This window comes from Mustela putorius, unplaced genomic scaffold, assembly GCF_011764305.1.
Source record: "Mustela putorius furo isolate JIRA1106 unplaced genomic scaffold, ASM1176430v1.1 tig00003834_pilon_pilon_pilon, whole genome shotgun sequence".
NCBI lineage: Eukaryota > Metazoa > Chordata > Mammalia > Carnivora > Mustelidae > Mustela > Mustela putorius.
This window is the reverse complement of record NW_025421987.1, coordinates 34,806,849-34,829,299: the sequence shown is the minus strand read 5'-3', so window position 1 is coordinate 34,829,299 and position 22,451 is coordinate 34,806,849. Positions and strand designations below refer to the sequence as shown.

Genomic DNA, 22,451 nt, shown 5'->3' with positions numbered 1-22,451 from the left:
TTTGAAGGGGCGGAGGGGTGGGAAGTTGGGGGAACCAGGTGGTGGGTATTGGAGAGGGCACGGATTGCATGGAGCACTGAGTGTGGTGCAAAAACAATGAATACTGTTACACTGAAAATAAAAGAAAGAAAGAATTTGTATCTCTTTTTAAATTCAGTTTTTCAAGGTACAGATTTTATGTATTCTATTTCATTTTATATATATATATATGTATCAATTATATATATATATATATATATATATAGTTTTAGATTTTATTTATTTATTTGACAGAGATATCACAAGTAGGCAGAGAGGCAGGCAGAGAGAGGGGGCGGGGGGGGGGGAAGCAGGCTCCCTGCTGAGCAGAGAGCCTGATGCGGGGCTTGATTTCAGGACCCTGAGATCATGACCTGAGCTGAAGGCAGAGGCTTAACCCACTGAGCCACCCAGGTGTCCCTAAAAAATATATTTTCAATATTATATGTTATTTTAAAAGAGTTTATTTATTTATATAAGGGGGAGGGAAAGAGAGCATTAGCTGGGGGTGGGGGTGAGGACAGAGACAGACAGAGAAGCAGACTCTCCACTGAGCATGGAGCCCTGACCCAAGGCTCCATCCCAGGAACCTGAGATAATGACCTGAGCAGAAGTCAGACACTTAATGAGCCATCCAGGTGCTGCTTATATGTTATGTTTCATTTTGAAATTTTTCATTTTGGTATTAATGGACTGTATTGTTTCCCCAGAATTCTTATGTTTTAGTCCAAACCCCTAATACTTCAGGATCTGACTGTATTTGGGGCCTTTGAAAAGGTGATTAAGTTAAAATGAGGCCATTAGAGGGGTGCCTGGATGGATCCCCTCTGCCTTAAGGCCTCTGCCTTTAGCTCAGGTCATGATCCTGGGGTCCTGGGATTGAGCCCTGCATCAGGCTCCCTGCTCAGTGGGGAGCCTGCCCCCCTTCCTCTCTCTGCCTGCCTCTCTGCCTACTTGTGATCCCTGTCAAATAAATAAAAATCTTGAAAAAAAAAAAAAAAGAGGCCATAGAGTGAGCCCTAATCCAGTCTGACTAGTGTCCTTATAAGGAGAGGAAATTTGGACAGAGAGTCTATGGATGGGTGTCTGCAGAGAAAAGATGATGTGAGGAAATAAATTTCCATCATTTACACCACCCAGTCTGGATTTTGTTGTTGTTATTGGCAGCCCTAGCAAACTAATATATATGGGAATTTGTGAAATTAGAATTAAAGAGAATATTATAATGAAACCCATAAATCTATCATCCAATCTCAACAGTTATCAACTCCTGGTCAAACTGGTATCATCTATATTCCTCCTACTCCTCAACAACTAGATTATGAAGAAAATTCCAGACATTGTATGTCAAATATATTTATCATGTCTTTTTTAGTTTTTAATTTTTTTAATTTAATTTTTTCAGCGATCCGAGACTCATTGTTTATGCACCACACCCAGTGCTCCATGCAATACATGCCCTCCTTAATACCCACCACCAGGCTCACCCATCCCTCCACCACCTTTCCCTCCAAAACTCTCAGTTAGTTTCTCAGACTCCACAGTCTCTCCTGCTCTATCTCCCCCTCTGATTTCCCTCAATTCACTTTTCCTTTCCTTCTCCTAATGTCCTCCATGTTATTGCTTATGCTCTACAAGTAAAAACCACAATAATTGGCTCTTTCTGCTTGACTTACTTCACTCAGCATTATCTCCAGTCCTGCCCATTTTGATATAGTGGGTTTTCATCCTTTCTGATGGAGGCGTAATATTCCATTGTATATATGGACCATATCTTCTTTATCTTTTTGTCTGTTGAAGGGCATCTTGGCTCTTTCCACAGTTTGGCGATTGTGGCCATTGCTGCTATGAATATTGGGGTATGGATGACCTTTCTTTTCGCTACATCTGTATCTTTGGGGTAAATACCCAGTAGCGCAATTACAGGTCATAGGGAAGCTCTATTTTTAATTTCTTAAGGAGTTTCCACACTGATTTCCAAAGTGGCTGCCCCAACTTGCATCCCACTGACAGTGTAAGAGGGTTCCCCTTTCTCCACATCCTCTCCATCACTTGTTTACTGTCTTACTAATTTTGGCCATTCTAACTGTTATCTCAGTGTGGTCTTGATTTGAATCTCCCTGATGGCTAATGATGAACATTTTTTCATGTGTCTCTGAGCCATTTGTCTTCTTTGGAGAAGTGTCTGTTCATGTCTTCTGCCTATTTTCTGACTTTATAAAAGAAAGAACTCTGTTTAAAAACATAATCACAATACAGATATAACACCTAAACAACTATCAATACTTCCTTAATACAATTTCTAATTATTTCCCATCACAATATAATTCATGGTCCTTTTTACCCATCCCCACTTTTCTTTTTCTCCCTTGTTTTCCCCTGCAATTTAATTGTAGGAAAACTGGACTGGTTGTTTCAGTTTCTACATGCTCTAAATTTTGCTAACTGCCTTCCTGGATGGGGTTTAACAGCTTTCTTCATTCTGTTGATTTTTCTTTTTTTTTTTTTTTAAGATTTTATTTACTTGTCCGAGAGAGAGAGACCGCACGAGCGAGCACAGGCAGAGCGGCAGGCAGAGGCAGAGGGAGAAGCAGGCTTCCTGCCAAGCTAGGAACCTGATGTGGGACTTGATCCCAGAACATTGGGATCATGACCTGAGCCAAAGGAAGCTGCTTAACCAACTGAGCCACCCAGGCATCCCTCTGTTGATTTTTCTGCAAATGAGTAGAATCTAGCAGCTTGACCAAATTCAGACTTGGAGTTTTTTCATTTGTTTTTTGTCAAGATGCTTCATAGGTAGTATTGTGTTCTACCATCAGATTGTCTGATTCTCTCTCTTTTAATATGAGCAGTTAATGGTCAGTGCTCAGATCCCTTAGGAGTTCCAAATCTTGTATTTCTATCATATTTTTATCATTTATTAGCTCTAAGACTTCTGTACAGAAAAACTTTTTTCATCTTCCATTTGGTCACCTATGCTAGTTTGTATTTAGCCATTTGACAGAAACAACATAGAGCTCTATACTGATTAAAAAATAATAAACTTGTATTTTTTTAAAAGGTTTTATTTATTCATGAGAGACAAAGACAGAGAGAGAGAGAGAGGCAGAGGGAGAAACAGACTCCCCACTGAGCAGGGAGCCCGATGCAGGACTTGACCCCAGGACCCTAGAATCATGACCTGAGCCAGAGGCAGAGGCTTTAATCCATTGAGCCACCCAGATGCCCAGAAAACTTGTATTGAGTAAAAGCTTGATTAGAGATCCAATTAAAACAACAAAAATGATAGACATTTACCTGACTTATAGGACATAAATATGTTTTAAATAAATATGTATAAATAAATATGTTTAAAATCATTACTTCATGTCAGTTTTCAGCAAATAGCAGGATGGTTCAGGAGTTCACTGAATTGGTTTCTGTTCTAAAAAAATCACATTCTTAGATTTTATCCATTTATACTGCTTTCACCTGGTAATTGAAATTATCACCATCGACAGTGGTTATGCTTCCTTTTCTTTCTGACTGCACTTGTATTATTATCATGATAATGACATTTTTTACATCTACAATGAATTTTCATGCTAAAATATCTCAGAGGATCTTACTTATATTGCAAATAAAGTATTAAAAAGCCTGGTGGCCGTCTTTTGTCTGGAATTAAATACACTCTTATTCTTCCAGTCTGATTTCCCTTGCCATACCAGGAGCAAGACCTCAAAACTCTGTTAGTCTGCTTATGTGCACCTTTATTGAGTAAAGAAGAGTAGGTTTCATCTTCATGAATTTAAAACAGTGCAGCCAGCATTAAACATATGTTGTATTAACAAAAAAAGTAAGTTGCATTGGCCAGGGTCAGAGTGCATGGAGGAAATCATCGTGCTCCCCATCCTGAAGTTAAATGGTCAAACCATGAAGATTGATCACATCCAGCCCAGAATACATACACAGCACGTGAATCATGTCCAGCACAGAATACATCTGTTCTGTCAAGAGCTCATTGGGATTATTCAAGTCATGGTGGATGGTTGGCAAGTGTTGGAGAGGGTCATCTAAACATCAGGTCAATTTTTGTCTCCTCTGGAGACTGGGGCCTGAAAGTCTTGCTCTTGGGCCAGTGCTAGTACTTGGGCTTGCCAGTGGCAGATTACTTCAAGCAGCGGGTTGATCTGAAAAAGGCTTACAGCTTCACCATGGGCTGCCGGCCCAGTAATGGACTTCTAGATATGAACAAGGGCATCAGCCTGAAACACACAGGCACTGATGACTGTAAGAATATTGCCACCATCATGAAGATACTTGCAAAGCAAGGCTTCATTGTCAAGCAGACCTCACCATTCTGATTAGTGGAAGACAAGAAGGGGCAGGACAGGAAGCTTCTTGGCCTAGCCCAGAACCTTCCTTTCCTTCACCAGAAGGGAAAAGGAAGAGTAGCACAGCTCTACATCCAGGGTGTCCCACAGCCTTCCCTGTGGGCCTATGCCCTGGGTAAGGACTTGGCCACTTGGCCCTTCTGGAGAAGACACTTTGTGCCCCCCCACCCCACCCCTCAACCTCAGCCCAGTATTAGGGGGCTGGGGGACCTAGGTACTCACTGCATCCTCCCTGGTACACAGGTTTCTGCTGGAGCCACTAAGCTCCCTCTGAGCCCCCTCCTGTCTGTATTGCATGGTGTTTGCTGCCCGCAGCACTCCAGGACAGATCAGGCCCAATCTTGGTGTCTCTACCCCTATCCCCACTGTGAACGTGCCACTGAGTAAAGTCAGGGAAATGAGAAAAGAAAAAAAAAGTAACTTTGAATCTTTACATCTCTGAGGACCTTAGGTCGGTGGGCTTTGTGTATGTCTGAGCAAAGGATATCGTGGTAGAAAGATAAACTTTGCTAACCCAGGTATTTGAGAGAGTGAGCTGGTTGGCTAGGCAATTGCCCATAACAACACAGGACTCTAGCACTATGCTTTAGATTAGATTATTATGTCTAATTTTAATTTCCCCACTATAGAGGGAATTAGAAAAGTTGAGTGTATGAAAAGAAAAGCAGTGAAAATTATTAAATAAGAATATAATCTAAAAAGAGAAAGTGAAAGTTCTTTCTTCCTGAGGGAAGACACAAAAGAAACCTAACATTTGTCAGTTTTGTTTCTGAAGGCTTGTTGTCAATGAGGCCCCTAACCCTCTTCCTTCTAGGGTCCAGCACACACAATGTCATGTTTCTGAGCTGGGAGCCATGCAGCCCTAAAGGTTTCTAGAGTATGGTTTGGAATCTTCAAATCCATGTCTACCAATAATTGTCTAAAATGGCATTATACCTTACATATGCATATGCTACAGTTTTTCCAGTATATATATAGATGTAGTTTGGATAGTAAAATCTAGGATCACATAGGAGTGCTATTGAATTCAATTAATTTTTTTGTCATGTTATTTTCTCAGGTAGGGGGGTGGTTAGTGGTTCTGAACTGTGTGTGTGTGTGTGTGTGTGTGTGTGTGTGTGTGTAGCTTATGAAGCTTCTCATGGGAAACCACTGATACAGAACAAGAGAAAATGATGCTATGTTGCCAGGTGAGGTAATGAAGTTGACACTTCCAGGCACTTGGACCAATTCCTCAGATTCCTGGAGCTCTGTCCTGGAGCCTTCTGTGCTCATAGCAGAGTGACGTGAAAACATTCTGGCCATGGCTGCCACCTACATCTGCCACTGACCATCCTGGTGGAGTGAGACTTGCACAACCCACTCTGCCCCACCCGGGAGCCAAGGGAAACTATGGAGGTCTGTTCCCTGGGAACTATGTTGAATCAATCATGCACTATACTGATTAAATTTTTTGCTTTTAAAGTAGGTGGTTCTTATTACTCAGTCATACTGTGGGACTATTATGGTTAACAGAATTGTCTTAAAATGTTTTAAAATGTGCCCATACTTTCAGGACATGCTGTTTTATTGATATAACTGAATGTCTACCTGTAAGCATACATCTTTGAGGCAGTTTGTGTATTGCTAAACAGCAATTTATACAAGAGGCTGTCTGTAACTGATTATGCTTATGTACTTACTTACACAGTTAACTTTATGACCAGCTTAAGTATTCTGGGGGTGTGGGGTATAATATTTAACAAATCATGATTCAGATTGTACCATTACATGTTCAGTGCAGCATGGTTACTAACGCTATGTCAGACTAATATTAAAATCAGAAAATTAAAAAAAAAGGGGGGGGGGCAGCTTCACTAGCACTGAAGACCTCTTGCTTTGCTGTCTTTGGGCAAGTGGTTATGTAGCAGCTGTCATCAGGTGCCCTGCTGACACTCTAAAGCCGCCATGGCAGCTCTCTCTCATTAGTGGCCTTTGGCTTCACAGTCCTCCGCAAGAGTATACAGGTCTCACTATGAACTGATTGGGGTTGCCATGTTGGTTGAAACCAGTTTGCCACCCCTATCTCAGCGACTCCAGCATGAATAGAAATGATCAGTGATCCCACATGGATCATCTTAGGAAGGGTCTGATGTCTGGCTTGGCTAAGAATGAGGGGTAATGATAAACAGGACAATTTCAACAGAGCAGGAGGCATGACTTAAAAACCGCTGAGAAGGGATATGTAATTTCTATCTCAGGAGATCTTTAAAAATAGAATATAGTCATCTATTTAGTTGCAGAACTACCTAAAGTTGGGGACCTGATTTAAGTACCTTCATCTTACAGTTTTCCTGGTGCTTTGATTTTGTAACTGTTGTAACCTTCCTTATTTTGATTGAAACCATCAAAGCTTTGCTTTGGTAGTTTATTACTGAGTTTTATTACTTCTTCTCTTGGCTAATTGATTCCCTGGATGTCTCTGTACATTCTATGAATAGATGTGAAACTGACATCTAGGAAGGTGTTGCATTTCATTTCCTTTTAAGAGGCAGAGTCTTTGTGAACTGCTCTTTTAGTTACTGGTGTTTGGCAAATATTTAGTAAGTTACTGCACCAATTCCCATTATTTTTTCTGAGTTTTAAAAGTCTCCTGAAAAATTAATCAGATTAATTTAAACATTTGGAATCTCCTGAATAAAGTACTCTGTACATAGCTAGCAGTAAATTAAATTTTCAGTTCTCAGATACTCGTCTAGAAATTAGGACTTTAATTCTGTGTTCACTAATCCCTGATTATTCTAATTTAACAAGCTTGTTGATTATTCAAGCACAAATCTCAAGATAGGTATTCTTTTATAATTTTGAATATTGTCTGTGTGCTTGCGGTCATTTCTTGTTTACAAAATAAATTGAATTTTTAGATAAGAATACCTTTATGATATTAATATAATTTTGAAATTAATAAAGTTTGGGTTATCTACATAGTAGCCTTTATAAGTATGTATATTAAGATGTATTTTAAAATACAAGTATTAAGATGTATCTTTAAAAATCAAGTACTTTTCAAATTTTGGAAATTTCACCTCTTTTAATGCCTAGATAAAAAGACAATTTAAAAATCTTCATCAAGACATTAGCAAAACATTAACAAAAACATCAGTTATTAAGGACACATATATAACCAAATGTCCATAATTATATACCACACTATTAGCCAGAGCCAACTTAATATCATGAATGATTATTAATTTTACTATTCCTTTCCAGACTAGAGCAAGAATTTTTTTCCAGATTTATTAAGATATAATTGACAAAAAGAATTGTATAAACTTAAAATATACAACATGATGATTTGATATGTATATACATATACATATACCTATACATTGTGAAATATTTACCACAATCAAATTAATCAACAATCCTTCCCCTCACACAGGTATCCTTTTGCATGTGTTTGAAGGTAGAATGCTTAAGATCTGTTCTCTTAGCAAATTACAAGTATCAATACTAATCATAGTTGTCATGGCATACATTAGGTCCTCAGAACTTACTCACCTTATTACTGAAAGCTTGTAGCCTTTGACTAACATTACCCCATTTTCCCTACCCCACAGCTACTGGCAACCACCATTCTACTTTCTATGAGCTCAACTTTAATTTTTTTTTAGATATCTACATATGAATGATACCATACAGTGTTTGTTTTTCTCTGGCTTTTCACTTAGGATAATGGTTTTTAAGTTCAATCATGTTGCAGATGGCAGGATGCCCAACTTTTTATGGCTAGATAATATTCCATTATCTAACCATATTTTCTTTAACCATTCATCCATCAATGGACATGTTTCTGTATGTTGGCTATTCTCAGTAGTGCTGTAGTGAACATGAAAGTGCAGATACCTCTATGAGATACTGATTTCATTTCCTTCAGATGTATATCCAGAGGTGGGATTTCTGGGTCATATAGTAGTTCTATTTTTAAGATTTTGAGAAACCTCCATACTGTTTTCCATAATGGTTGTATCAATTTACATTCCCACCAACAGTGTGTGAGGGTTTCCTTTTCTCCATATCCTTATCTGCACTTGTTATCTCTTCTCTTTTTGATAATACCCATTCTGACAGGTGTGGGGCGATATTGTGCTTTTGATTGCCGTTTGCCTGACGATTAGCACATTTCCATATACCTTTAGCCAACCGTCTATTCAGGTCCTTTGCCCATTTTATTATCAGTGTGTAAGTGTTATGTTTTTTGTTTTTGCTATTGACTTGTGTGAGTTCTGTGCATATTTTAGATATTAAGCCTTTATCAATAGATGGTTTGCAAATATTTTCCTCCTCCTGTATGTTGCCTTTTCATTCTGTTGATTGTTTTTTTTGCTGTGAAGAAGCTTTTCGGTTTGATGTAGTCCCACTTGTTTTTTGTTTGATTTTTGTTTGTTGTTATTGTTTGTTTACTTTCCTTACCTGTGCTTTTGGTGTTGTATACAAAATAGACCTGTGTCAAGAAGCTTTTCCCCTATGTTTTATTCTACGAGTTTTACAGTTTCAGGACTTATTTTTAAGACTTTAATCCATTTTGAGTTAATTTTTATATGTGATATAAGATAGAGCCCAGTTTCATATTTTTGCATGTGGATATCCAATTTTGGATATCCATATTTTATATGTGATATAAGATAGAGCCCAGTTTCATATTTTTGCATGTGGATATCCAATATTGAAGAGATTGTCCTTTCCTCAATTGTGTGTTCTTGGTACCCTTGCCAAAGATTAGTTGACCATATATGAGTGGATTTATTTCTGGACTTTCTATTCTATCCTGTTGGTCTCTGTTGTGATACAACAGTATCCTGTCTGTTTTTATGCCATCATCATACTGTTTTAATTGCTATAGCTTTGTAATATGTTTTGAAATCAGGAAGTGTGATGCCTCCAGCTTTTTTCTTCTTTTTCAAGATAGTTTTGGCTTTTCAGAGTATTCTCTGGTTCCATACAAATTTGGAGATTGTTTTTTATACTACTTCTGTGTTGACTCTATAGATTGCTTGAGTAGTATGGACACTTAAAAAATATTAGTTCATCCAACCCAAGAATGTGGGATATCCTTCCATTTATTTGGTATCTTTGCAATTTCTTTTATAAGTGTCTTATTGTTTTCAGTATATAGGAATTTTACCTCCATGGTTAAATTTAATCCTAAGTATTTTACTGTTTTTTTATATTATTGTAAATGAGCTTGCTTTCTTAATTTCTCTTTCGGACAGTTCATTGTTAGTGGCAGAAATGTGACTGATTTTAGTATGTTGCTTTTGTATCCTTTGTCTTTACTGAATTTGTTGATTAGTTCTAGTAGTTTTCTCGGTTGTAGTCTTTAGGTTTTCCATACATACTATAATGTATCTGCAAACCAGAATTTTTTTTTTTTTTACTTCTTCCTTTCTGATTTGGATGCTATTTATTTTTCTTTTTATCTAATTGCTCTAACTAGGACTTCCAGTATAATGTTGAATAGAAGTGATGGAGATAGGCATCCTTGTCTTTTTCCTGATCTTGAAGAAAAGCATTTAACTTTTCACTGCTGAATATGATATTAGCTGTGGGCTTGACATAATGGCCTTCATTGTGTTGAAGTACATTCCTTCTATACCTAGTTTTTTGAGATTTTATCTTAAAAAGGTAATGAATTTTGTTATTGTTTTTTAATTGAAATGTAGTGGACATATACTATTATATTAGTTCAAGTGTACAGCATAGTGATTCAACATTTATGTATATTACGAAGTGCTCACCATGATAAATCTAGCTATCAATTGTCATCATACAAAGTTGTTACAGATCATTAACTATATTCCCTATATTGCAAATTGTATCCCCATGTATTATTATTTTAGAACTGGAAGTTTACACCATTTATTTATTTACTTATAAAGATTCATTTATGTATTTTAGAGAGAGAGGGCGTGGTGGGAAGGGAAAGTGGGAGATGGAGAGAGAGAACCTTAAACTGCCTCCCTGCTTAGTGCAGAGACCAACAACCCTGAGATCATGATCTGAGTCAGAATCGAGAGACATTCAATTGACTGAGCCACACAGGCACTCCTAGAAGATTATATTTTTTAATTCTCTTCCCCTATTTTATTCATTCCTCCTGGCAACTACCGGATTGTTCTCTATTTATAAGTTTGTTTCTTCTTTGTTTAGCTTTTTAGATTCTACATATAAGTGAAATCATCTGGTATTTTTCTTTCTCTGTCTGATATTTTTCACTTAGCTTACTATCGTCTAGGTCCATCTAGGCTGTCACAAATGACAGAATTTTATACTTTTTTATGGTTTAGTAGTTCATTGTATATGTATATTATATCTTTATCCATTTGTCTGCTGATGGACACTTAGGGCATTTCCAAATCCTGCTACAGTAAATAATGCTGTAATGAACATAGGGATGCATGTATCTTTTCGAATTAGTGTAAATACCCAGAAGTCTTATTGCTAGATCATATGGTAGTTCTATTATTAGTTTTTTGATAAAACTTCATACTTTTCCCATAGTGTATGCATCATTTTGCATTCCCAGTCACTGCACAAGGGCTCCCTTTTCTCCATATCCTCACCAACACTTGTCATTTCTTGTCTTTTTATTACTGGTCTTTCTGACAGTTATGAGATGGTATCTTATTGTGACTTTGATTTATATTTCCTTAATTGTTAGCGATGTTGAGCATCTTTTCATTTGTCTGTTGGCTGTATCTGTTTTTTTTTGGAGAAATGTGTATTTAAGTCATCTACCCATTTTTTAATTGGATTGGTTTTTTCTTTTGATATTGAACTGAGTGAGTTCTTTATAGATTTTTGTTTTGTTTAATTTAAATTCTAGTTAGTTAATGTATAGTGTAATATTGACTTCAAAAGTAAAATTTAGTTATTCATCACTTATATATAACATCTGGTGCTCATCACAAGTGACCTCCTTAGTCCCCGTCATCCATTTAGCCCATCTGCCGCCCACTTCCTCTAGAGCAACCCTGTTTGTTCTCTATAGTTAAGTCTCCTGTGGTTTGCTTCCCTCTCTTTTTTTTTTTTCCTCTTCCCTTGTGTTCATCTGTTTTATTTCTTAAATTCCATGTATGAGTGAAGTCATATGGTATTTGTCTTTTTCTGACTGACTTAGTTCACTTAGCTTAATACACTTTAGCTCCATGCATGTTGTTGCAAATGACAAGATTTCATTCTAATTTATGGCTGAGTAATATTCTATTGTATATAAATATCACATCTTCTTTATCCATCAGTCAGTGGACATCTGGGCTCTTTCCATAGTTTGGCTATGGTTGATAATGATGCTTTAAACATCAGGATGCAGGTGCCCCTTTGAATCAGTATTTTTATATCCTTTGGGGAAATACCTAGTAGTATAATTGCTAGGTTGTAGGGTAGCTCTATTTTTAACTTTTTGAGAAACTTCCATACTGTTTTCCAGAGTGGCTGTATAAGTTTGCATTCCCACCAACTGTGTAAGAGAGTTCCCCTTTCTTTGCATCTTCACCAACATCTCTTGTTTCCTGTGTTGTTAATTTTAGCCATTCTGACAGGTATGAGATGATCTCTCATTGTGGTTGTGATTTGTATTTCCCTAATCATGAGTGTTGAACATCTTTTCATGTGTCTGTTGGCCATCTGGATGTCTTCTTTAGAAAAATGTCTGTTCATGTCTTCTGCCCATTTCTTGATTAGATTATTTGTTTTTTGGCTATTGAGTCTTATAAGTTCTTTATAGATTCTGGATGTTAACTCTTTATCTGAGAAGTCATTTGCAAATATCTTCTCCCATTCTGTAAGCTTTCTTATAGTTTTACTGATTGTTTCCTTCACTATGCATAAGTTTTTATCTTCAAGTCCCAGTAAGTTCACATTTGTTTTTGTTTTTCTTGCCTCTGGTAATATAGCTAGTAAGAAGTTGCTATGGACAATGTCAAAGAACTTGCTGCCTGTGTCTCCTCTAAGATTTTGATGGTTTCCCGTCTCATATTTAGGCCTTTCAACCATTTTGAATTTGTTTTTGTGTATGGTGTAAGAAAGTGGTCCAGTTTCATTCTTTTGCATGTTGCTGTCCAGTTTTCCCAACACTCATTTGTTGAAGACACTGTCTCTTTTCCATTGGATATTCTTTCCTGCTTTGTTGAAGATTAGTTGATCATATAGTATGCATCCATTTCTGGGTTTTCTGCTTTGTTCCATTGATCTGTGTGTCTTTTTTTGTGTCAGTACTACACTGTCTTATGACTACAGCTTTGTAATGTAGCTTGAAGTCTGGAATTGTGATGCCTCCAGCTTTGTTTTATTTCAAGATTACTTTGGCTTTTTGAGGTCTTTTGTGGAATATTTTTTTATATTAACCCCTTATTAACTATTTGTCATTTGCGGATATTTTCTACCATTCAGTATGTTGCCTTTTCATTTTGTTAATGGTTTTCTTTGCTGTGCGAAGTTGTTTAGTTAGATGTAGTCTCTTTTGTTAAGTTTTTGCTTTTGTTGCCCTTTGCCGGAGGAGACCCCCTCCCCCCCCCCAAAAAATACTGCTCAGACTGATGTCCAAGAGCTACCTCTAATGTTTTCTTCCAGGAGTTTTATTTGTTTTGGTTTTACATTTAAGTCTATAATTCATTTTGAGTTATTTTTTGTATATGGTGTAAATTTCATTGTTTTGAATATAGTTGTCCTCATATGTCCTTTCTATATCTGTTGGGATGATCATGTGTTTTTAATCTTTCCTTCCATTAATGTGGTACATTGCATTTATTGATTTGTATATTGATTGAACCATCCTTTCATCTCGGGATAAATCCAACTTTATCATGGCATATGATCCTTTTTTTGTACTGTTGAATATCATTTGTGTGTATTATTTTGAGGAGTTTTCCATCTGTATGCATTGGTGATAGTAGCCTGTGCTTTTCTTTTGTTGTAGTGTCTTCATCTGGTTTTGGAATTAGAATAATGCTGGCTTCCTAAAATGAGTTTGGAAATGTGCCCTCCTCTTCCATTTTTTGGAAGAGTTTGAGAAAGATAGGCATTAATTGTTATTTAAATTTTTGATAGAATTCACTAGTGAAGCCATCTGGTCCTGAGCTTTTCTTTGTTGGGAAACTTCTTTTTTTTTTTTTTTTAAGATTTTATTTATTTATTTGACAGAGAGAAATCACAAGTAGATGGAGAGGCAGGCAGAGAGAGAGAGAGGGAAGCAGGCTCTCTGCTGAGCAGAGAGCCCGATGCGGGACTCGATCCCAGGACTCTGAGATCATGACCTGAGCTGAAGGCAGCGGCTTAACCCACTGAGCCACCCAGGCGCCCTTTTTTTTTTTTTTTTTTAAGATTTTATTTATTTATTTGACAGAGAGAAATCACAAGTAGATGGAGAGGCAGGCAGAGAGAGAGAGGGAAGCAGGCTCTCTGCTGAGCAGAGAGCCCGATTGTTGGGAAACTTCTGATGATTGATTATATCCTCTTACGAGTTACAGGTTTTTCAGATTTTCTATTTCTTCATAATTCAGTGTTAGACATCTGTATGTTTCTAGGAAATTACCCATTTCTTCTAGATTATGCAATTTGTTGGGATATCATTGTTCACAGTAGTCTCTTATCTCTCCTATTTCTGGGGTGTCAATTGTAATGTATCCTCTTTGGTTTCTGATTTTGAGTCTTCACTCTCTAGTTTAATTAAGGGTTTGTCAATTCTGTTTATGTTTTCAAAAAGCAGTTTTTAGTATCATTGATCTTTTCTATTTTTCTATTCTTTCATTTATTTCTGATGATATTTGCTATTTCCTTCCTTCTAACTTTGGGCTTCATTTGTTCTTTTTCTAGCTCTTTGAGGTAGAAAGTTAGATTGTTTATTTGAGATCTGTCTTGTTTCTTAATGTCAGTATTAATCACTATGAACTTTCCTCCTAGAACTGCTTTTATTGCATCTGTTAAGTTTTGATATGCGGTTTCTATTTTCATTTATCTCAACATATTTTTAAATTTATCTTTTGAGTTCCTCTTTGACTGATTAGTTATTTAAGAGTATATTGTTTAATTTTTGCCTGTTTTGAATTTTTCATCTTTTCTCCTATTATTAATTTCTAGTTTATACTATTATAGCCTGAAAAGATATTTGATAATGATTTTAGTATTTGGAAATTTGTCAAGACTTGTTTGTGGTATAACATGATCTGTCCTGAAGAAAGTATGGACTCTGAAAAACAATCTGAGGGGTTTGAAGTGGTGGTGGTTGGGGGGAGGTTGGGGTACAAGGTGGTGGGTATTATAGAGGGCATGGATTGCATGGAGCACTGGGTGTGGTGAAAAAAATAATGAATACTGTTATGCTGAAAATAAATAAAAAATAAATTTAAAAAAAAAAAAGAATGTTCTATGAGAAGAATCTTCCATGTTTTGAGAAGAATGTGTATGCTGCTGCTTTGGAGTGAAATTTTGTGTGTCTCTTAGGTCCATTTGCTCTAAAGTATGATTCATGAATAGTATTTCCTCACAATTTTCTCTGTGATTAATCTATCCATTGTTGAAAGTGGGTTAATGAAGTGTCCTACTATTATTGTACTCATTTATTCTGCCCTCAGGTTTGTTAAGATTTGTTTAATATATTTAGGTACTCTGGTTTTGGGTATATATACATATCTATAATTATTATTTCCTGTTGATGAATTGATTCCTTTACCATTATAAAATGACTTCCTTTATCTCTTGTTGTGCTTTTTGGGTTAGAGTGCTTTTTGACTGATATCAGTATAGCTATTTTTACTCTCTTTCAGTTTCTATTTACATAGGATATCTTTTTCATTCCTTCAGTTTGAGCTTATATATAGCCTTAAAGCTGAAATAAGTTTCTTATAATCAGCATATAGTTAGGTCTTTTTTTTAATCCACTCAGCCACTTTATGTTTTTGATTAGAGAATTTAATCCATTTACATTTAACATAATTATTGATAGATAAGGACTTATTATTGCTATCTTAATGTCTTAATTGCTGTTTTTTTAGGTCCTTTGTTACTTCCTATCTTGCTGTCCTCTTTGCTGTATAATTTTCTATAGTGTAATGCTGTGAATCCTGTCTCTTTATATTTTGTTTTGCTTTATCATTTGTTTTGTTTTACTTTGTTTATCCTAGGTTTTGCTTTGTGGTTACTATGAAGCTTGCATAAAGCATGCTTTAGTTATAATAGTCTATTTTAAGTTTATGATAGGTTAACTTTAATCTCATACAAAATTGAGATTTTGTTGTTACATTGTTACTCTTTCCCCACAAACATTCTTTGTTTTTTATTTCACAGTTCACATGTTTTAATATTATATATCCACTAAGAAATTATTATAGCTATACTTATTTTTAATATTTTTGTCTTAACCTTTGTACTACAGGTAAATGAGTTATACAACACTGTTTTAGTATTACACCATTCTGAATCTGATGATATACTTACTTTTACCAGTGAATCTTACACCTTTATGTTTTCAAGTTACTAATTAGTATCCTTTCATTTCAGTTTAAAGAATTCCCTGTAGCTTTTCTTGAAAGATAGTGGTAATGAAAAACCTTGGTTTTTGCTTGGGGAATTCTCTGTGTCTTCTTAACTTCTGAAGGACATATTTGCAGGCTAAATTGTTCTGGGTTGGCAGGTAGTGGTGCTCTCAGGTTTTTTTTTTTTTTTTTTTTTTAAGCACTTTGATTATATCATTCCATACTCTTTTGATTTGCAAGGTTTCTGCTGAAAAACCACTGATAACCTGATGGAGTTTCCCTTGTATGGAAGGACTTTTTTCAGTTTATCTGTATACATGTCTGCAGACTGAGTAACACATAATAAAAATAGAACTGGCATGATATGTTTGCTCCCGCTGCTATCCCTCTGACTTACTTATCCACTTACTGAAGCATCTGCCTGGTCTTCAGGGTCCAGTTCTTGGAAATTTGTTTTAATAACATGTTGTAAGTTGTGCATGTTGGAGTTGTTTCTATCTGGAGAAACAAAGTTGAATTTCTCTTGGCAGTTAGAAAAAGCTGTTTCTGATCCCCACAGTGAACAACTCTGGTTGTTTTCTTTGTCCTGATATTTGCTTTTAATAGTATAATATCTTCTACCAGGCCTGCTCTTGATATTTTGAGCTACGGAATATCCTCTCTTCTGCTTTGATAGTCAGTTATTCTTTAGTATTGTTTAGTCTTACAAGTAAACATTAAACTCTGTGTGTCAGCCTCTGTCTGGAAACAAGATTCTAACATAGCCACTCTCTTCAAGGCTTTCGCTATCTAGAGGGAAAAGGAGGCATATAGTAAGCTATAATGTAATGTGTGAGAGTTAAAGTGTGGTTTGATCACAGAGCAGGGATCATCCCACCTGTGAGAGTTATGTATCTGTGTTTCTAACATCCTAGTAATTTAATCACCCTTAAGGTATTATGTTGGGGTTCACAGTTGATACTTGTGTTAGAAGTTAGGTGGGTTGTGTTAACTGTGTTTAGTTAATGTTTCATGGAGAGACATGATTTCACCTTCATTTTAACCCACACAGCACATTAATAAGGTAGTTTGTCAAGATTAACAGCAACATTTTTTGAGGGCTTGTTAGGTGCAGGATGCTGAGCTCTGTATTGAGGGCATGCAAAGTTATAAAGCACAGTTCCTCCTTTGAAAAGGTACAGTATCCTTGGGGAAGCAATATTTAAAGAAAGGATAAATATAATACAGCAGCAACTTAAATTTCTACAGAGTGCTATAGTTTTTAATATACCTTCATATTTATTCTTTATGATAACCCTATAAGGCAAGTTACTGTAAAAACTTTATAAGAAAATTCAGTAGCTTCCCATTGTTATACAACTAACATGTGGCAGAGACAACAGTCCAAGCCACCTGACTCTAATCTGTAGCACCTTTTACTTTGATGTAGTAAGAATGGAATAGTTCATGTGGAAATCAGAGGATGAGGTTTCACAAGCCCTGTCCAGAAACCAAAGAATATTTCAGGCTCTGGTGTGCAATGAAGAAGTAAGAGTCTGGGCTGGGCCAAGACTAATGGCTGAGCAAGTAGCTGAAATCCAGGAGTTTAAGTTGAGAGAATCCCAAGAAGCAGAGTCCAAAGGGAAATTTGTTGGGAGAGCTGCTAGGGGTTTTGTGAAGAGACAGGGTAGGAGAGCTGGAAATTTGTGGGGGCAGCTTTCAACCTGGACTGATTTCATACTTCCTTTTGAAGACAGAGTTCCTTCCTTCCTGGGCTTAATGTCACAAAGCATTCTGAACCTAAATTTTAACAGGAGTAGTAAGGTATGAGGATGTTTATTTGTAGTTTACATGGATTATACAGTCATATGTTAAGGTTGATGTAAGGCTGGTCCTACTGCATATACTTCATTTCCAAGGTATATGTGTTAGATTCTCACTGTTTGACTGCACATAGGTGAAATGTTTTATATCTGCCACTTTTCAAGTACTCAGCAGCCACATGTGGTGGTTACCATATTGGACAGAATGGTAAACTTGGATTCTTTTTTTTTTTTAATGTTTTTAAAGTAATGTAAATTACTTTACATTACGTGCTTTACTTTACGTGCACATGTAAAAATATTCTAAGTGTTCAAAAGGTAAAAAAATGAAAAGTGAAAATGTCTTACCCCCCCACCTTCTTCTCGGTTTCTTTCTCTTTCTCCAGTGACATCCACTATTAAAACTTTCTGCTATTTCCTTTTAGGAATAGGAAGGCATATCCATCAAAATTGTATATGTATAAGCTTTTTATAAATTAAAAATTGACTATACTAGGTTTTCTGTTTCATATCTTTAAAAAAAAGTTATTAACACTCTATCCAAGAGGTCTTGACACAACTATGTATTTAGCTCTAAATACCTATTTTAAAGGTTGCCTAGTATCCCTTGTTCAGAAATAAAATGATCAGTTTCCTATTTTAGATTTTTTTTTAAAGATTTTATTTATTTATTTGACAGAGAGAGATTACAAGTAGGCAGAGAGGCAAGCAGAGAGAGAGAGAGGAGGAGGAAGCAGGCTCCCTGCTGAGCAGAGAGCCCAATGCGGGACTTGATCCCAGGACCCTGAGATCATGACCCTAGCCAAAGGCAGAGGCTTAACCCAGTGAGCCACCCAGGCGCCCCCTATTTTAGGTTTTTATGTTGTTTCCTTTTTCTTTCTTTTGTTATTCAAACAGTATTGTGATATATATAGTCTTTGTTTAGTATGTTTGTAGGGAAGAGTCTTAGCAGCACTATTGCTGGATCAAAGGATAAGATCACAACCTCTTAAGAAGGGCTCCTAGTGGTCCTCCATGACAAGTGCTATTTCTAAGCAAGGAGGCAGTATAGAATCTGGGGCAAGGGTTGGGTATAAAACACTAGATGGAAGGGGACCAGAGATAAAATAATGGTGAAGAAACTGGCTGTAAGACAAGATGATAAATATATGTATCAATAGTCTGAAGGATGGCCTTTAAGTTTAATCAGTACAATCGCTTCTTGGGAATATTTAAGAAAAAGTTTCACCTGTATATATAGTTTATTGCAATATGTATATATTTTTATAACTGCTATTGTGTTTAATTTTGTTATACAAATATTACAATCATAATATATTTATTATATATAGTTTGGAAAATACAAATATAAAGCAGAAGACAAATTTCACCCATATTCAGAGAAAACTAATATTATTTTTATTTCTTATTTTTGAATATGTAGTAGTTTTTACATAGTTGAGATCATATTGTATGTACGTGTGCTTATATTAAAATTTTGCTTATATTCTAATCTTGTTGATTTAATTTTCTTTCATCATTTTTTGCCTGCTTTTTTTTTTTTTTTTTTTTTTTTTTTTTTAGGTAATAGAAATCTGACATTGTTTTGGAATGAATTTGGATACCAGAATGACAAGGACAAGGAGAAATCGTTAGATTCTGTTCAGTATCAAAGACGACAAGCCATGGCCATCCCATTCATCATTCAGTGTGGTGAGTCTGGAATTCCATTCCAATCAGCAAACATTTAGTGTGGTCCCAATAGCAAGTCATTGTGCTAAAAAATGGGTTGTGAGAGGGACGTGGATGGGACAGAGTCTCGCTTTCAAGAAGATTAAGGTCCTAGGAAAGGTTCAGAAACACGTGAAACTAATTGTAATCGAGATGAAAATAAGGTAAATGAGGTCAAAGAAGTGTAAAGTTACTTGCGGTTTCAAAAAAAGGGAGGTGGTGGAAGTTGAGGTCAAGCCTCATGACAGAGATATCTTCTTCGATGTGGCTGCTTCTCTCCCTTTAGTTGTGGAGTTTGTCCCAGTCTTCAGGTCTATGTCTGGGATATTTAGGGTGATGTGACAGTTATCTAGCAGTCTTTGTGGGAGAAGGGGAGCCTGTGCTCCTTCGCCTATGCTGTCATCTTCCTCTGTGTCTCTCAAAGATAGAATTTTGAGAGGTGGAATAGTGGGGAGTATGTGCTAATATCAGGCATACACTTCAGCTAAAATTTTTGTGATAGAATAATAGAAACCGTTATTTTTTTAATTTTTAATACCTAGCACTGTGTTAAATATATAGTGCTTAGTAATTGACTCCTGAATGAATGATGAATGAGTAATAAAAGATAAGAGTGTTCAGGTTGAGTAAACCTATTAGAGGTCCTCGAATGCCAGAGTAAGGACTTTTTTACTTTGATAAGTAATGATGAGGCTTTGGGGGTTTTTCGGTAGGAGAACAACATTACTGAAGCATTCAGCACTTAGGTTCATGTGCCTCTCATCCATCTTCTAGCCAATATATAAAGGGTTAGAGAATTAAAGGCGCTCTTTACTACCTGCAAGGAATCTGCCATCCAGTGGGGAAGGCAGCCAGGCAAACAAAAAAGTACACAATAGTGTGCAAAATTCTGTAGTTACTTACACTGTGCCCAGGGAACACTTGTCCCATCTTGTCCCTGCAGTGGTCCAAAGAGGACCTGAGTGTCATATGTAACTTGTGGTAAGGTAGCTCTGGCAGCTCAGTCTAGGATGATTTGGAGTAGGCCTAAAGCCAAGATTGAGGTCAGACCTGTGAGGAGACCACTGGCATCATCCAGGATCCAGGAGAGAAATTATAAATCTCCAAAGAAAGGCATGGCTGTGCAATTTCAGAGGAACATACATGCCACACACTTAGAAGGAATAATTAAGGAAACTGATGATACAACAATATGCAACAACCTCTTGGTTGATAACAATAATGGCTAAAAGTTACTGTGTGTTTTTTATGAGTGCAGGGTACTGCCAGAATCCAACTTCCAGTATCCTTGAGCTGTATTAAATTGTGCAAATTCCTTGAATTCCGTAAGCCTCAATTTTCAGATTTACAAAACGGGGTTAGTATTTGTAGGCACATCATACAGCTTTGTGAAAAAATGAATGAACACATACGAAGTTTACTAAGTGCTTAGGATGGTGTATTAGGGTTCTCCAGAGAAACAGAAGAAAAAGGACAGATGGATGAATGGTCAGACAGATAGATATTAATTCTGGTGAACTGGGTCACATGATTAAGGAGGCTGAAGAATCTTGAGACCTGCAGTCAGCAAGCTGGAGACCCAGGAGAGCCACTGGCTTAATTCCAGTTTGAGTCTAAAGGCCTGAGAATCTGGAGACCTGGTGATACAGTTCCAGTCTGAATGTTGACAGGCTTGATACTCAAGAATTGCTGACCTTGTAGTTTGAGTCTAAAGGCAGGAAAAAAACTGATGTCTCAGCTTAAGACAGGGCGAAAACCTTACTTATAGGACAGTAAGCCTTTTTTTGTGTGTCTATTCAGGCCTTCAGCTGACTAGATGAGGCCCATCCATGTTAGGGAAGATAATCTTTATTCAGTTTATCAGTGCAAATGTTCTCATCCAAAACACTCTCACAGACACACTCAGAATAATGTTTGACGAGATATCTGGGTATCCTATGGACCAGTCGAACTGATGCATGAAATTTACTGTCATGAATAATCCCTAGCAATGTTGTCTTTTATCATTATTATGTCATTTAATCCTCAATGATCCTTTTGGGTAAGTGCTAATATTAATCTCTTTTTACAGATGATGATACTGAAGCATAGACAAGTACTTTGTCCAAGATCATAGAGGTGGTAACCGGTAGAGCTATTCTAGTTCTTAGCCACTGTGACTTGAACACTGTGTTCTTAACCAATGTGGATACTGCCTCGACCTTAGATGAACAGAGAATATTTACCTAAGATCCATTACCTGTGGATCTTAGCACAGGATAATGTGGATAGAATTCAGGATTAGAGTTGAGAATAACCTGGAGAGACTGGCGTGCCTTGGTTCTACAGGCAGAGAAGGAGTGACAGGAAGAAACAGACAAAAGTCAGAAACTGTGGGCTGGAGGGTGGGGTAAGAGCAGGAGACAGGTGCAGAGTGAGCACCTGTGTAAATGGTTCAGAGAGCTTGATTTTCCTTGTTATGTTAGTCATGTGGTTGAAGATGGAAAGTGGTGGTGGCAGCAGAGGGATTGTAGGTCAGAGAAAATTGAAGAGTCAAGTCCCTATAAGTCTTTCTGTGGTTCAAGAAGAGGTGGGGTCCTATTAGCAACATTCTTCTGGCTGAAAGGAGCAGGAACCAATTGGAAAGAGCTTAAGCAATAACAACGACAACGATAATTGACAACAGTTTATTGGTGGTGTCTTGAGGTAGCTTATAGAATCCCAGGCTAGTTGTGCCATCAGATATAAAGGTATGTGATCATGGATTCACTTGTCTCTGGATTGAAAGATAACATCATACTTTTAGTATGTGCGATCTAGTATGTTACTTGCTATGTTCCTTATGACTGCTCTTTCTTGTCTGTGATTTTGTTTCCATTATCAGATCTTTGCCTTAAATGGAGAGTCTTGCCTTCTTCTGTTACTTATCAGGAAAAAGAATTTTTTGACCTCTGGATTTGTGCTAATAATCCTAACCTCTTGGAAAACAGGTAGTTTTTGATAGTTTTCTTAAATTCATATGTGTGAAACTGGAAAATGTCAGCGATAGATACATTTTA

General features: G+C 36.7%; 1 protein-coding gene across 1 annotated transcript in view; it reads left to right on the top strand.

Annotated features, from left to right (window-relative positions):
• Nucleotides 1-22,451, top strand: part of MORC1 (MORC family CW-type zinc finger 1) — a 183,062-nt gene that overhangs the window by 86,864 nt on the left and 73,747 nt on the right. The window contains exons 15-16 of the mRNA XM_004769143.1: nt 19,267-19,395; nt 22,277-22,382. Coding sequence (XP_004769200.1) covers nt 19,267-19,395; nt 22,277-22,382 — 235 coding nt within the window. The remainder of the gene's footprint in view (nt 1-19,266; nt 19,396-22,276; nt 22,383-22,451) is intronic.